At 46.9% G+C, this 16,556-nt stretch overlaps 1 protein-coding gene across 1 annotated transcript in view; it reads right to left on the bottom strand.

Moving 5' to 3' along the window:
* Window positions 1-16,556, bottom strand: part of LOC140720814 (NACHT, LRR and PYD domains-containing protein 3-like) — a 73,868-nt gene that overhangs the window by 44,992 nt on the left and 12,320 nt on the right. Inside the window, exons 3-7 of the mRNA XM_073035656.1 lie at window positions 14,212-14,304; window positions 10,003-10,095; window positions 4,461-4,624; window positions 2,386-2,557; window positions 677-843 (exon numbers count right to left, since the gene is read on the bottom strand). Of these exons, the coding sequence (XP_072891757.1) occupies window positions 677-843; window positions 2,386-2,557; window positions 4,461-4,624; window positions 10,003-10,095; window positions 14,212-14,304 (689 nt within the window). The remainder of the gene's footprint in view (window positions 1-676; window positions 844-2,385; window positions 2,558-4,460; window positions 4,625-10,002; window positions 10,096-14,211; window positions 14,305-16,556) is intronic.

The following is a 16,556-nucleotide window of genomic DNA, read 5'->3' on the forward strand; positions in this document are numbered from 1 at the left end:
GCAGGTTGACTCTGTGTATAAGAAGACGTACGGTGTATTGGCCTTCATCAATCATGGAATTGAATTTAAGAGCCGAGAGGTAATGTTGCAGCTATATCGGACCCTGGTCAGACCCCACTCGGAGTACTGTGCTCATTTCTAGTCGCCTCACTACAGGAAGGATGTGGAAGCCATAGAAAGGGTGGAGAGGAGATTTACAAGGATGATGCATGGATTGGTGAGCACGTCTTATGAGAATAGGTTGAGTGAACTGGGCCTTTACTCCTCAAAGCGACAGAGTATGAGAGGTGACCTGATAGAGGTGTATAAGATGATGAGAGGCATCGATCGTGTGGATAGTCAGAGGCTTTTTCCCAGGGCTGAAAAGGCTGGCACAAGAGGGTGGTGAGTGCGTGGAATGGGCTGCCGGCAATGGTTTTTGTATGTTTCTATACCTATTTAAACTCATTTATTGCAACCTCATTTAATTGTTACCCGCTCCTCTTGCTCTGAACATTCGGCTGCCACTGGGGGTATTTACACCTCTTTCAATCATTGCTTCTGATTCACAGTTTTAAGAATTATATACATTTATTTGTGAAATATTTTTATGCTTTACTATCCGATGAGTGAGAGTTCCGACACCCATCAGTCCTGTGATGTGTGAAAATTCAAACCCATTCTCCCTTCCACTCACCCGATGTTCCTCTCCGCTGAACTGATTCTCGGCCGTTAACGCCAGGCTCACTCCGTGCACCCCTCTTTCCATCGCCTGCTCCAGCCTGTCCCGGTAGATATCCGTCAACTGCAGCAGCTGGCAATCCTCCCAGCTTGCCAGGAGCTCGGTGATCACTGAGCCTGGACCTGTGACAGAAAATGGAGAAAATTTAAGACAATACCGAACACCTATAGGTCAGTAAATTTCTCTCTGGAGCCTAAAGATGGGGATTCTGTGCAGCAGGTGACGGAACACAATCCGAAATAGACGCACTAATGTGTTACAATTTGAAAGGACAAGTCAGGGAAGGAATTACACAGTGAAAGACAGGACAGTGCAGAGTGCACTGAGAAAGCAGATACAACCCAAAGGAATTTAATGAATTGAAAGTAGTGTCACGTGAAGATAGGGTTGTAAAGAAAGCTTTGATGCAAAGGATGTTATAAATCTAACTGTTGAGGATAGGCACACACAATGCTGGAGAAATTCTGCAGGCAGTCAGCAATTAAGGAGATGTTTATACAGCCGAAGTTTTAGGCCGGGACGCTTCCAGAAACATTGATTCCCATAGCTGCTGACTGACCTGCTGAGATCCTCCAGCATTTTGTGTGCATTGCTTAGATTACCGGAATCTGCAGATTTTCTCGTCTCTGTTGAGCAGAGAAATTGGCATGTCATGTTGGAGTCGTATGGGTCGTTCGCGAGATCTAATTCAGAGTATTGCGTGCAGTTCCAACTTGGATCAGCTTTGGAAGCATTCAGTTCTCAGTAATTACACCTGCGTTTACCTACTTCAGAAACTTGCCTTCAACGGGCAAATGGTGCCTCAGAAACCTGACAGGCAGCGATAAACCGAGACAGATTGAATGTTGTGAGATACCTAACATTACCTTAGTCAAATTACAACCGTTGGTGGAAACGGAGGACAAGTTTCAACGTTATGAACTCTGATTCTGCCTCATCTGGGCCACTGCGTACCGTTCCAATTGCCCCACTACCGGAGGGATGTTGAGGCTTTAGAGAGGGAGCAGAAGATATTTACCAGGATGCTGCCTGGTTTAGAGGGCATGTGCTATCATGAGAGGCTGGATGAAATTAGATTGTTTCTCTGGATCATCGGAGGCGGAGGGGGGCTCTGACAGGCTGACAGGATTCTGAGAGGCATAGATAGTGTGGACAGAGAGAATCGATTTCCCACAGTTTAAGTATCTATTACCGGAGGGAATATATTGAAAGTGAGGGGGTATAGAGTGAAAGGGGATGTGAGGGACAGCTGTTTTTATAAATGACAGAATCGTGGCTGCCTGGAAGGTACTGTCTGGTAAGGTGGTAGAAGCTTTTAAGAGACATTTTGATACGCACATGGATGTAAGGAAGATGGGGGCATGTGGACATGGTGTAGGAAGGAGAGGTTAGAGTTTGGGCATGTTTGATCTATTTCATATCCGTTTCGGCACAATATTATATACCTAATGGCTTATTCCTGTGTTATACTCTTCAATGTTCAATGAACGTTCACTTACCTTTCAGCTCACTGGGAAACTTTAGTAAAAGTTGAGCACGAATTAGTGGATGGGAAGGTTCACAACTTGTTTGAATTTAAACAAATTGAGGAAATCATTTTTGTAATATTTTGAAGTGTGCTGTGATGTGATTCAAATTTAAATTAATCTCTGATATTATCTCACCATACATCTGGATTTCCTTCAGTACTTTGTCCAACGTTGGGACACCAATCCGCATTTTCACGAAGGTTTCCCACATCACCCTCGGGGCGCGGGAGCCTTTCTCCATCACCAGGCTCAGGAGGAGTTTAGAACTGTCCGCCCGCTCTCCCTTATCAGCGAGATCAGAGATTTTCTGTGAAGAGTAACGGTGAACATATTGGGGACTGACAGATTCACACAGAGAATGAGAAGTAAATGATGTGCTCTGTAACGGGATCACACTGAGCAGTCACCCGGACGGGTGCTGATCCTGTCTGGACATGGACTGTACATTCTGAGTGCAGAGCAGACGGAGGGACATTCAGTGTGAACCTGGTCAAGAGGGTTTTATAACAGAGTGAACAGTCTCGGAGAAGTTGCAGAAAAGATGATGTGATTCATCTCCTCCGTCCGCCAGTGTCCAGCATGACAGCGGAACACCGGCTGACACCTGATGCCTTTCCTTTGCCTTTTCCAGTGGAGGATTATTCAGTGATTACACTTTACAACACGGCAGTATTCCCCGATCCACACTGTTTTCATTGAAAGATAGAAAACCGACAACACAATACAGTCCCTTCGGTCCACTAAGTTGTGCTGAACATGTCCCTACCTTAGAAATTACTAGGCTTACCTATAGCCCTCTATTTTTCTAAGTTCCATGTACCTATCCAAAAGTCTCTTAAAAGACCCTATCGTACCCGCCTCCACCTTCCTTGCCGGCAACACATTCACGCACTCGCCACTCTCTGAGTGAAAAACACTCCTGACATATCCTCTGAACCTACCTTCCAGCACCTTAAACCTGTGTCCTCTTGTGGCAACGACTTCAGCCCTGCGAAAAAGCTCCTGATTATCCACACGATCAATGCCTCTCATCATCTTATACACCTCTATCAGGTCACCTCTCATCCTCCGTTGCTCCAAGGAGAAAAGGCCGAGTTCACTCAAACTATTCTCATAAGGCATGCTCCCCAATTCAGGCAACATCCTTGTAAATCTCCTCTGCACCCTTTCTATGGCTTCCACATCCTTCCTGTAGTGAGACGACCAGAAATGAGAACAGTACTCCAAGTGGAGTCTGACCAGGGCCCTATAAAGCTGCAACATTACCTCTCGGCTCCTAAATTCAATTCTTCGATTGATGAAAGGCCAATACACCGTACGCCTTGTTAACTACAGAGTCAACCCACGCAGCTGCTTTGAGTGTCCTCTGGTCTCGGTCCCCAAGATCCCTCTGATCCTCCACAATGCCAAGAGTCTTATCATCAATACTATATTCTGCCATCATATTTGACCTCCCAAAATGAACCACTTCACACTTATCTGTTTGAACTCCATCTGCCACTTTTCTGCCCAGTTTTCTGCATTCTATCAATGTCCCGCTGTAACCTCTGACAGCGGTCCACATTACCCATAACACCTCCAACCTTTGGTCATCCACAAACTTACTAACCCATCCTTCCACTTCCTCATCCAGGTCATTATAAAAATCACGAAGAGAACGGTCCCAGAAGAGATCTCTGAGGCACTGCACTGGTCACCGACCTCCATGCAGAATATGACCCGTCTACAACCACTCTTTGCCTTCGGTAGGCAAGCCAGTTCTGAATCCACAAAGCAATATTCCCCTGGATCCCATGCCTCCTTACTTTCTGAATAAGCCTTGCAATTACAGATTGTAACACAATTATCTTCACCCAGAACAGAACACACTAAACCTCCTGTGGCATCCATTGATAATGCTACAGTTCTCACTGTCATCCTGCTTTCACACTGTACAGGCTTACCGAAATAAAGATTCCTGCTGTATTTCCATTTAAACTCCTTTATTGCAACATCATAGAACTGTTGCCTACTCCCCTCCCTCTGAAAATTGAGCCGCCAGCATGAGTATTTACAACACTTTCATCATTGGTTGAGATTCACATATTTAAGAATCATATATACTTTATGGTGATTTGTTTTTATGTTTTGATATCCCGATGAATCAGAGTTCCGACTCCTGTCAGTCCTGTGATGTGTGAAAATTCAAACCCATTCTCTCTCCCACTCACCCGATGTTCCTCTCCGCTGAACTGATTCTTGGCCGTTAACGCCAGGCTCACTCCGTGCACCGCTCCTTCCATCGCCTGCTCCAGCCTGTCCCGGTAGAAGTCCGTCAACTGCAGCAGCTGGAAATCATCACAGATTGCCAGGAGCTCGGTGATCACTCTCAGATCTGTGAAGGAAAATGGGGAAAATTAAAGACATTATCGAACACCTATTGGACAGCAAACTGGGGCCTAAAGACGGGGTTTCTGTGCAGCAGGTGACCAAACAGAATCCGAAATAGACACACTAATGTGTTACAATTTGGAAGGACAGATCAGAGAAGGAATTTCACAGCGAAAGACAGGGCAGTGAGTAGTGCACTGAGGAACGTGGATACGACCCCAAGGAATTTAATTGATTGAACGTGGTGTCACGTCGAGTTAGGTGTGTACAGAAATATTTGATACGTTGGATTTTATAAATCCAACAGTGAGTAGAGACATAGACAAGCTGCTGTAAGAATTCAACAGTTCAGGCATGTGTATACAGTCGATGTTACGGGGCGAAACCCTTCGCAAAACGTCGATTCTTTATTCTTTCCCATAGCTGATGTCTGGCCGCTGAATTCCTCAAGCATTTTGTGTGTGATGGTTTGAATTCCCGATTCTACAGATTTTCTCGTCTCACAGTGTGTCAGGACCCTGTCAGGAGTGTGTGGGGTCTCACAGTGTGTCAGGACCCTGTCAGGGATGTGTGGGGTCTCACAGTGTGTCAGGACCCTGTCAGCTGTGTGTGGAGTCTCACAGTGTGTCAGGACCCTGTCAGCTGTGTGTGGAGTCTCACAGTGTGTCAGGACCCTGTCAGGAGTGTGTGGGGTCTCACACTGTGTCAGGACCCTGTCAGGTGTGTGTGGGGTCTCACAGTGTGTCAGGACCCTGTCAGCGGTGTGTGGGGTCTCACAGTGTGTCATGGCCCTGTCAGGGGTGTGTGGGGTCTCACAGTGTGTCAGGGCCCTGTCAGGAGTGTGTGGGGTCTCACAGTGTGTCATGATCCTGTCAAGGGTGTGTGTGGTCTCACAGTGTGACAGGACCCTGTCAGGGGTGTGTGTGGTCTCACAGTGTGTTTGGACCCTGTCAGGGGTGTGTGGAGACTCACAGTGTGTCAGGACCCTGTCAGCTGTGTGTGGAGTCTCACAGTGTGTCAGGACCCTGTCAGCTGTGTGTGGAGTCTCACAGTGTGTCAGGACACTGTCAGGTGTGTGTGGGGTCTCACAGTGTGTCAGGACCCTGTCAGCGGTGTGTGGGGTCTCACAGTGTGTCAGGGCCCTGTCAGGGGTGTGTGGGGTCTCACAGTGTGTCAGGGCCCTGTCAGGAGTGTGTGGGGTCTCACAGTGTGACAGGACCCTGTCAGGGGTGTGTGTGGTCTCACAGTGTGTTTGCACCCTGTCAGGGGTGTGTGGGGTCTCACAGTGTGTTTGGACCCTGTCAGGGATGTGTGGGGTCTCACAGTGTGTCAGGTCCCTGTCAGGGATGTGTGGTGTCTCACAGTGTGTCAGGAACCTGTCAGGGGTGTGTGGGGGTCTCACAGTGTGTCCGGACCCTGTCAGGGCTGTGTGGGGTCTCACAGTGTGTCAGGGCCCTGTCAGGAGTGTGTGGGGTCTCACAGTGTGTCATGATCCTGTCAAGGGTGTGTGTGGTCTCACAGTGTGACAGGACCCTGTCAGGGGTGTGTGTGGTCTCACAGTGTGTTTGGACCCTGTCAGGGGGGTGTGGGGTCTCACAGTGTGTCAGGACCCTGCCAGGGGTGTGTGGGGTCTCACAGTGTGTCAGGACCCTGCCAGGGGTGTGTGGGGTCTCACAGTGTGACAGGACCCTATCAGGAGTGTGTGGGGTGTCACAGTGTGTCAGGACCCTGTCAGGGGTGTGTGGGGTCTCACAGTGTGTCAGGACCCTGTCGGGTGTGTGGGGTCTCACAGTGTGTCAGGACCCTGTCAGGGGTGTGTGGGGTCTCACAGTGTGTCAGGACCCTGTCAGGGGTGTGTGGGGTCTCACAGTGTGACTGGACCCTGTCAGGGGTGTGTGGGGTCTCACAGTATGTCTGGACCCTGTCAGGTGTGTGTGGGGTCTCACAGTGTGTCATGACCCTGTCAGGGGTGTGTGGGTTCTCACAGTGTGACAGGACCCTGTCAGGTGTGTGTGGGGTCTCACAGTGTGTCATTGTCCTGTCAAGGGTGTGTGTGGTCTCACAGTGTGACAGGACCCTGTCAGGGGTGTGTGTGGTCTCACAGTGTGTTTGGACCCTGTCAGGGGTGTGTGGGGTCTCACAGTGTGTTTGGACCCTGTCAGGGGGGTGTGGGGTCTCACAGTGTGACAGGACCCTGTCAGGGGTGTGTGTGGTCTCACAGTATGTCAGGACCCTGCCAGGGGTGTGTGGGGTCTCACAGTGTGTCAGGACCCTGCCAGTGGTGTGTGGGGTCTCACAGTGTGACAGGACCCGATCAGGAGTGTGTGGGGTGTCACAGTGTGTCAGGACCCTGTCAGCGGTGTGTGGGGTCTCACAGTGTGTCAGGACCCTGTCGGGTGTGTGGGGTCTCACAGTGTGTCAGGACCCTGTCAGGGGTGTGTGGGATCTCACAGTGTGTCAGGACCCTGTAAGGGGTGTGTGGGGTCTCACAGTGTGACTGGACCCTGTCAGGGGTGTGTGGGGTCTCACAGTATGTCTGGACCCTGTCAGGGGTGTGTGGGGTCTCTCAGTGTGTTTTGACCCTGTCAGGGTGTGTGGGGTCTCACAGTGTGACAGGACCCTGTCAGGTGTGTGTGGGGTCTCACAGTGCGTTTGGACCCTGTCAGGTGTGTGTGGGTTCTCACAGTGTGACAGGACCCTGTCAGGGGTGTGTGGGGTCTCACAGTGTGACAGGACCCTGTCAGGGGTGTGTGGGGTCTCAGAGTGTGTCATGACCCTGTCAGGTGTGTGTGGGTCTCTCAGTGTGTCAGGGCTCTGTCAGGGGTGTGTGGGGTCTCACAGTGTGTCAGGATCCTGTCAGGGGTGTGTGGTGTCTCACAGTGTGTCATGATCCTGTCAGGGGTGTGTGGTGTCTCACAGTGCGTTTGGACCCTGTCAGGGGTGTGTGGGGTCTCACAGTGTGTCAGGACCATGTCAGGTATGTGTGGGGTCTCACAGTGTGTCAGGACCCTGTCAGGGGTGTGTGGAGTCTCACTGTGTATCAGGACCCTGTCAGGGGTGTTTGGGTTCTCACAGTGTGTCAGGACCCTGTCAGGGGTGTGTGGGGTCTCACAGTGTGTCAGGACCCTGTCAGGGGCGTGTGGTGTCTCACAGTGTGTCAGGACCCTGTCAGGGGTGTGTGGAGTCTCACAGTGTGTCAGAACCCTGTCAGTGGTGTGTGGGGTCTCACAGTGTGTCAGGATCCTGTCAGGGGTGTGTGGGGTCTCACAGTGTGTCAGGACCCTGTCAGGGGTGTGTGGGGTCTCCATTCAATGTATTCGGCTGTGATACGGAGTGTAGGAATACAGTGATTGTGGACATATTCACGTTAAAGAATGTGACAGTGGTAGAAATAATGTTCTTCAATAATCAGGGAGTGTATCTGTTTCATATTCAGAAATGGTTGTGGGAATTTCACTGTTGTGTTTGTTCCCTCGGCAAACAACATGAGGAATATTGACGAACAAGCTTGCAGCGATTTACCAAACCCATGGTGGAGGGAAACCGAGGGGTTTCATTGACCGGATGTGGACTGGATCAGCATTAACAGAGGTGACAGAGACATGAGTGGTTTGTAAACTTCCTGATTGGTCTATCTCAGGTACCAAATTTAAATTATCATCTTTGGGATTTGTTCCTGTAAGTGAGAGAGACTGAACGAGGGTTCTGGCCGAGATTCCCTATATTTCTGTTAAGAGCTTTGAATAATCAGATAAAACCTGGTCTGATGCAACATTAATACGTTTTGTGATATTTGTCTTTCCTACACTCTCTCGTCTGTTAAATGTTCAGTTGAGTGATCCAACTCAGTCTGCGATGATGGAGCCTCGCAATCTTTCAGCCCATGCACTGCCACGGGCTCCATTTTCACAGACATGATGGGCTTATGGATGTAGTGAGCTTCTCATCCACATGGTCACAATTTAACTAATTGCAATATTATTTATAGATATTTTCAGTCCTTTCCACCTTCCTTGCCGCGATCCCACAACCCTCGGTTTCCCTCTCCTGATTCCCGTCTCTCACCCTTCCACGGTGTCCATCACACAACACCGGCAGACAGGAATTTCAGCTTCTGTGGACTGAGCTGAGCAGTATGTCCCCCAATCTCACCCTCTCTAACACTGTAGCAGTGTTTGCACTACGGAGTGCAGATGTGAACACAGTGGGGTTCATCTGCTGCTCTGTGGTTGAACAGACCCGTTGGGATGTTACCCGCTTTTCTAATTAAAGTGACGCTATTATTACTATTCTGTGACTGGAACTTCAGTGGATGCCCAACTCTAAGAAAAGATAATCTGCAGGAACTGGGGGAGTTTAGAAAATAGTTAAGGATGAGGCTGTTCAGGAGGGGGCAGTGGTTGACAAGAGAAGGTTTTGACTTTTTTGGTGTGAAGAAATATAATTTTTTATTTCCATTCTCCAGATCGCCCCTTTCTCCACTCAGACTCCGGTGGGGATCTGTAGTTGAAGGCCCCAGAGCGATGTGACCACTTTCCCCAAACTCGCCAGCTCTTTGCCTCTTTCCTCAAAAAGTCCTTTGAAAGCTGTCCCACTAGCAAAGATGTTTCCCTGTGCCTCACTGTGTTCTATTTACCTGGTCAGATGCTCGTGGCTCAACAACTTAACCGCCCGACGCAAATTACAACCGTTGATGGAAACAGAGATCATGTTTCAACCTTATGAACTCTGCTTTGGCCACATCTGTTTTGAAAGGACTCTGCTAATTCCTGAGAATATAGTAACCCATCCGCATCACTCTACTGGTACTGCCCATGACCACCACATTGCTCTGGGTTACTGTCTGCCTGCCTATTCAACCCCTTCCTCAGCAACTTTCTGGGATATCTCACAAAATGCTGGAGGTACTCAGCAGGTCAGGCAGTATCCATGAAGGAGAATAAACAATCTATGTTTCGAGCCAAGGCCCTTCATCGGACTGGTGATGACGGGACAGAAATTCTAGATATTGCTGCATTACTTTCTATTCCTTGTGGTCCCGATCCGAAACGTTAAATGTTTATTCCTCTCCATGGATGATTGCCTGACCTGCTGAGTACTGCCAATATTTTGTGTGTCTTTGTTTCACCCAAAACTTTCAGCATCTGCAGAATGTCTTGTCTTCTGGAGTAACTCCCTATTTTAATGTGCATCACAATCTGTCCGAGGAGCAGGAGCAGACGGTAACTGTACTCCTTCCACGTGTGACTGTGTTTCCCCCTGAAATGTTAACTCTCTCATCTCTCTGCTCAGTTTTCACATTTTGTGAATTGCCATTATTGAATTAAACCCAGACGGAGAATCAGCAGAGTATTTATAAATTAAAATACTTCGCCAACATACCCATGTCCTTACTCGATGTTGACGTCACTGGAGCTCCTCCTCTGCTCCAACCTTGACGCATTTTGTGGACAGGAGTTTTCAGTTTTTGCTGCTCTGTAACAAAAAAAAATTAACAGGAGGGTCAAACATTAATTGGGGTTTAAAGCAGAACACTGTTTTGTTTTTAAACTGAGGTGAACACTTCCAAACATCTTGGGCCGATCCACTGAACACGTGACATGGCCGGATCCACCTGCACCCTTTCACCCACAGTCACACAATGTCCATTTCCGCTCTCCATGCATTGTACACTGGACCAGGATTCTCCAGGGTATCTACTCTCTGTATTGCAGGCAATTCCCTTTTAGGAACCAATCTTGTGTCTTGGACCGGGAGTGATAGTCTACGGAATGCAAGCCAGGTTGAGCAGACAGAGCCCTCTGCTTTGGTCCTCCTACCACTGGTGGCGCTGTGGTGAGTAATGGACAAGTGTTACAGCAGTGTGAGCTGAATCATTTCTCCTGACGATGAGACTTCTATTCCTCTCGTCACTGGATTATACAGATTTCTCAGTCACACCTGATTCCCACCGTCTCCTTTCAGTTTAACATCGCCTGGCATTGACACCTACGGCGATATAGGAATTGAGTCTATAGAGAGACACTCTGACATCCTGAACAATGCAATATCACCTATAACATCGTGACATCTTGTCCTGAACCGCTATAGTTTTTTTTTTTTTCCGGCAGGACTTTAAAACTATTATTAGCACCAAAACTTGGTTAAGATTTATTTGAGCACATCACCTGGCTATTATCAGATAGTTACTTATATGACACCTTGTTAAACACAATGTCGACACGCCATACATCCAAAACAGTCAGTTCGGAAAAATTGTCAATATAATTAAAGCAGAATGATGGAGTTATTCAACAAGACAGAGAATATGTTAATATTTCAGGTGGAGGACCCTGTATCAGAGCTGAGCCTGTGTGCAGGAGCCACGTATCTGTTCTCTATCAGCATTGTATTCTGCGTTGTGTATTTATGATGCTTTTTTGTGGTAATAAGTCGCATCAGTGGGGGTGTGGTAAATGCAAAGGGGATCAGTTACATAGTTTGCTTTGTTCCATGCAGTACACAGCTGGGGACTGACCGATGTCATATATTTTGTTATTATTAAGTCAAATACGATGAATTTATGTTTGGGTACAGATCAGTTTTATCACTTCAAGATTGTATGTTTACTGATTGCTAATAAAAGATGGAATACATATCACCGACTTTTGTAACAATCATTATTGGAGTTGAGGGTGCATCATGCAAGTACAGCAAATCCACGGGGAGTCGCCAGCAATGGCAAATTAGCTTGGTTAAATCTCAATGCTAGATTCTCAACAAATGTTTCTCAACCTGCCGATGATTTGAATATTCTGAGATACTGAGTATTTTGCTTCAGTATTCACAGTGAAAAGGACCTTGGCAATTGTGGGGATGACTTACCGCAGACTGAAACACATGAGTGTATGAACTATAAGAAAGAGCATGTGCTGGATCTTTTGAGAGGTATTCAGTTAGATAAGTCACTGGGACTGAACGAGATATACCCCATGCTACTGTTGGAATCGAGGGAGGAGATTGCTAAGCCTCTGACGATGATCGTTGCATCATCAATGAGGTGAGGAGAAGTACCAGAGGATTGGAAGGTTGCAAATGTTGCTCTTTTGTTCGAGAAAGGGAGTAGAGGTAACTCAGGAAATTACAGACCAGTGAGTCTTAATTCAGTGATGGGCAAGTTTTGGAGAAGATCCTGAGAGGCAGGGTTTATGAGCATTTGGAGAGACATGGTCTGATTAGAGATAGTCAGCATGGCTTTGCTGAGGGCAGGTCACGCCTTATGAACCTGATTGAATTCTTTGAGGATGTAACAAAACACATTGATGAAGGTAGAGCAGTGGAAGTACTGTGTATGGATTTCAGTAAGAGGTTTGCTAAGGTTCTCCATGGAAAGCTCATTCAAAAAATAATGAGGTATGGGATCCAAGGAGACATTTCTTTGTGAGTCCCGAACTGGCATGCCCACAGAAGGCAAAGGTCGATTGTAGATGGTTCGTATTCTGCATGGATGATCGTGACTAATATTGTTCCGTTGGGATCTGTTCTAAGACCTTGATCAGACCCCACTTGGGAGCACTGTGTTCAGTTCTGGTCAACTCACTACAGGAATCGATATGGATGCTATAGAGAGAGTGCACAGGAGATTTACAAGGATGTTGGCTGGATTGGGGAGCATGCCTGATGAGAATAAGTTGAGTAAACTTGGCCTTTTCTCCTTGAAGCAATGGAGGATGAGATGTGACCTGACAGAGGTGTATAAGATGAGAGGCTTTGCTTGTGTCGATAGCCAGAGGCTTTTTCTCAGGATTGAACTGACTAAGAATAGGGAGCATAGTATTCAGGTGCTTGGAAGTAGGTACAAGGGGGATGTCAAGGTTACATTTTTCTCACAGAGAGGGGTGGATGTGTGGAATGCACTGGCAGCAATGGTGGTAGAGGTGGATCCATTGCGGTCTTTTAAGAGACTCTTAGATTGGTACATGGAGCTTATAAAAATAAAGGTCTATGCTGCAAGGAAATTGTAGTCAACCTCTGGAGTAGGTTACTCGATTGACACAATATTGTGAGATGAATGGCCTGTAATGTGATTTAGATTTCTATGTTCTATCTTCTTTACATTTTACCTACCGAGGTGCCAAACTGATCATCACTAATCAAATCTCACTGAGATTTCTCAGGTCCTGTTGAATTTATTGCCAAGTGCACAAGTACGGGAAAGTACAGGGACAGAGAAACACTGACTTGTGGCAGCATCACAGGCAAGTACATTCAGTTAACACACGGAACACAAATTATACGATTCTGTGTCACTAACAATATGAGCATACAGTCTCCCACTGTTTGCCCACCGAAGAGGTGAATATCTCTGCTCAGCACCACTGTGGGCTCAAATGTTTCCATAGACGAGCCCCTCATTTCTTTTTCCCGCTGTCAATGGGCTCCTTCCCCAATCCTGCTCCTGGATCCCCCACCGGGGCAAACAACTTCGCAGACCCTATCCTATTCAACCCCTCACACCATATTTATCCTCTCAATTAATTCACCCTCCTTCCTCCTCCTGCTGGGTTCTCTCCCTCCCCAGGGAGATGGCATCAACCCAGTGGGCCGAGTGGTCTCCACCTACCTCTCAGCGATACATCAGACACCGACCGCAGGAGAAGCTTCTTAAACACCCCCAGCTTCCCTCGGAGGGATATTGAAATAGTTCAAAAAGTGGGGCATTTACTTTGGGATTTATTCCGCTTTGACGTGGCGGGAGTGTGAGATGTCCTCAGCGGGGGTAATGCCCTCTCGGCTGGCCCATCTCTGCTATTGGGTGTAACCAGTGACTGACATCGCTTTGCACCAATGGGAAGAGTGTAACTCCTCTGTAGACTGTGGGGTGGGGTGGGTGATTCAGTGAATTGTTACCTTAGCCGGTAAAGCTCAACTGTCTGTTGAAGGCTGCTCTTTCTTGTCCACATGAATATACCTCTCTGTTTGCAAAAGACTTTGCTAATTCCTGGGAATATAGTAACCATCACCATCACTCTCCTGGTACTGCCCATCACCACCGCTTTGCTCTGGGTTACTGTCTGCCTGGCTGGTCAACCCCTTCCTCAGCAAATCTCTGGGATTTCTCACAAAATGCTGGAGGTACTCAGCATGCCAGGCAGCATCTATGGAGGAGAATAAACAATCAGTGTTTCAGGCCAAGGCCCTTCATCGGACTGGAAATGAGGGGACAGAAATTCTAGATATTGTTACATTACTTTTTGTTCCCCATGGTCCTGATCCAAAACATCATATGTTTATTCTTCTCCATGGATGCTGCCTGACCTGCTGAGTTCAGTCAATATTTTGTGTGTCTTTGTGTTGCCGAAAACTTTCAGCATCTGCAGAATGTCTTGTCTTCTGGAGTAACTCCCTATTTTAATGTGCATCACAATCTGTTAGAGGAGCAGGAGCAGACGGTAACTGTACTCCTTCCACGTGTGACTGTGTTTCCCCCTGAAATGTTAACTCTCTCATCTCTCTGCTCAGTTTTCACATTTTGTGAATTGCCATTATTGAATTAAACCCAAACGGAGAATCAGCAGAGTATTTATAAATTAAAATACTTCGCCAACATACCCATGTCCTTACTCGATGTTGACGTCACTGGAGCTCCTCCTCTGCTCCAACCTTGACGCATTTTGTGGACAGGAGTTTTCAGTTTTTGCTGCTCTGTAACAAAAAAAAATTAACAGGAGGGTCAAACATTAATTGGGGTTTAAAGCAGAACACTGTTTTGTTTTTAAACTGAGGTGAACACTTCCAAACATCTTGGGCCGATCCACTGAACACGTGACATGGCCGGATCCACCTGCACCCATCCACCCACAGTCACACAATGTCCATTTCCGCTCTCCATGCATTGTACACTGGGCCAGGATTCTCCAGGGTATCTACTCGCTGATTTGCAGGCAATTCCCTTTTAGGAACCAATCTTGTGTCTTGGACCGGGAGTGATAGTCTACGGAATGCAAGCCAGGTTGAGCAGATAGAGCCCACTGCTTTGGTCCTCCTACCACTGGTGGCGCTGTGGTGAGTAATGGACAAGTGTTACAGCATTGTGGGGTGAAACATTTCTCCTGACGATGAGACTTCTTTTCCTCTCGTCACTGGATTATACAGATTTCTCAGTCACACCTGATTCTCACCGTCTCCTTTCAGGTGAACATCGCCTGTCATTGACACCAATGGCAATATATGATTTGTGTCTATACAGAAACACTCTGACAACCTGAACAATGCAATCTCACACATAGCACCATGACATCATGTCCTGAAACACTATAGTTTTTCCAGCAGGACTTTAAAACTATTATTAGCACCAAAACTTGGTTAAGATTCCTTTGAGCACATCACCTGGCTATTATCAGATAGTTACTTATATGACACCTTGTTAAACACAATGTCGACACGCCATACATCCAAAACAGTCAGTTCGGAAAAATTGTCAATATAATTAAAGCAGAATGATGGAGTTATTCAACAAGACAGAGAATATGTTAATATTTCAGGTGGAGGACCCTGTATCAGAGCTGAGCCTGTGTGCAGGAGCCACGTATCTGTTCTCTATCAGCATTGTATTTCTGCGATGTGTATTTATGATGCTTTTTTGTGGTAATAAGTCGCATCAGTGGGGGTGTGGTAAATGCAAAGGGGATCAGTTACATAGTTTGCTTTGTTCCATGCAGTACACAGCTGGGGACTGACCGATGTCATATATTTTGTTATTATTAAGTCAAATACGATGAATTTATGTTTGGGTACAGATCAGTTTTATCACTTCAAGATTGTATGTTTACTGATTGCTAATAAAAGATGGAATACATATCACCGACTTTTGTAACAATCATTATTGGAGTTGAGGGTGCATCATGCAAGTACAGCAAATCCACGGGGAGTCGCCAGCAATGGCAAATTAGCTTGGTTAAATCTCAATGCTAGATTCTCAACAAATGTTTCTCAACCTGCCGATGATTTGAATATTCTGAGATACTGAGTATTTTGCTTCAGTATTCACAGTGAAAAGGACCTTGGCAATTGTGGGGATGACTTACCGCAGACTGAAACACATGAGTGTATGAACTATAAGAAAGAGCATGTGCTGGATCTTTTGAGAGGTATTCAGTTAGATAAGTCACTGGGACTGAACGAGATATACCCCATGCTACTGTTGGAATCGAGGGAGGAGATTGCTAAGCCTCTGACGATGATCGTTGCATCATCAATGAGGTGAGGAGAAGTACCAGAGGATTGGAAGGTTGCAAATGTTGCTCTTTTGTTCGAGAAAGGGAGTAGAGGTAACTCAGGAAATTACAGACCAGTGAGTCTTAATTCAGTGATGGGCAAGTTTTGGAGAAGATCCTGAGAGGCAGGGTTTATGAGCATTTGGAGAGACGTGGTCTGATTAGGGATAGTCAGCATGGCTTTGCTGAGGGCAGGTCACGCCTTATGAACCTGATTGAATTCTTTGAGGATGTAACAAAACACATTGATGAGGGTAGAGCAGTGGAAGTACTGTGTTTGGATTTCAGTAAGAGGTTTGCTAAGGTTCTCCATGGAAAGCTCATTCAAAAAATAATGAGGTATGGGATCCAAGGAGACATTTCTTTGTGAGTCCCGAACTGGCATGCCCACAGAAGGCAAAGGTCGATTGTAGATGGTTCGTATTCTGCATGGATGATCGTGACTAATATTGTTCCGTTGGGATCTGTTCTAAGACCTTGATCAGACCCCACTTGGGAGCACTGTGTTCAGTTCTGGTCAACTCACTACAGGAATCGATATGGATGCTATAGAGAGAGTGCACAGGAGATTTACAAGGATGTTGGCTGGATTGGGGAGCATGCCTGATGAGAATAAGTTGAGTAAACTTGGCCTTTTCTCCTTGAAGCAATGGAGGATGAGATGTGACCTGACAGAGGTGT

The sequence above is a fragment of the Hemitrygon akajei genome, unplaced genomic scaffold (assembly GCF_048418815.1).
Source record: "Hemitrygon akajei unplaced genomic scaffold, sHemAka1.3 Scf000047, whole genome shotgun sequence".
Lineage (NCBI taxonomy): Eukaryota > Metazoa > Chordata > Chondrichthyes > Myliobatiformes > Dasyatidae > Hemitrygon > Hemitrygon akajei.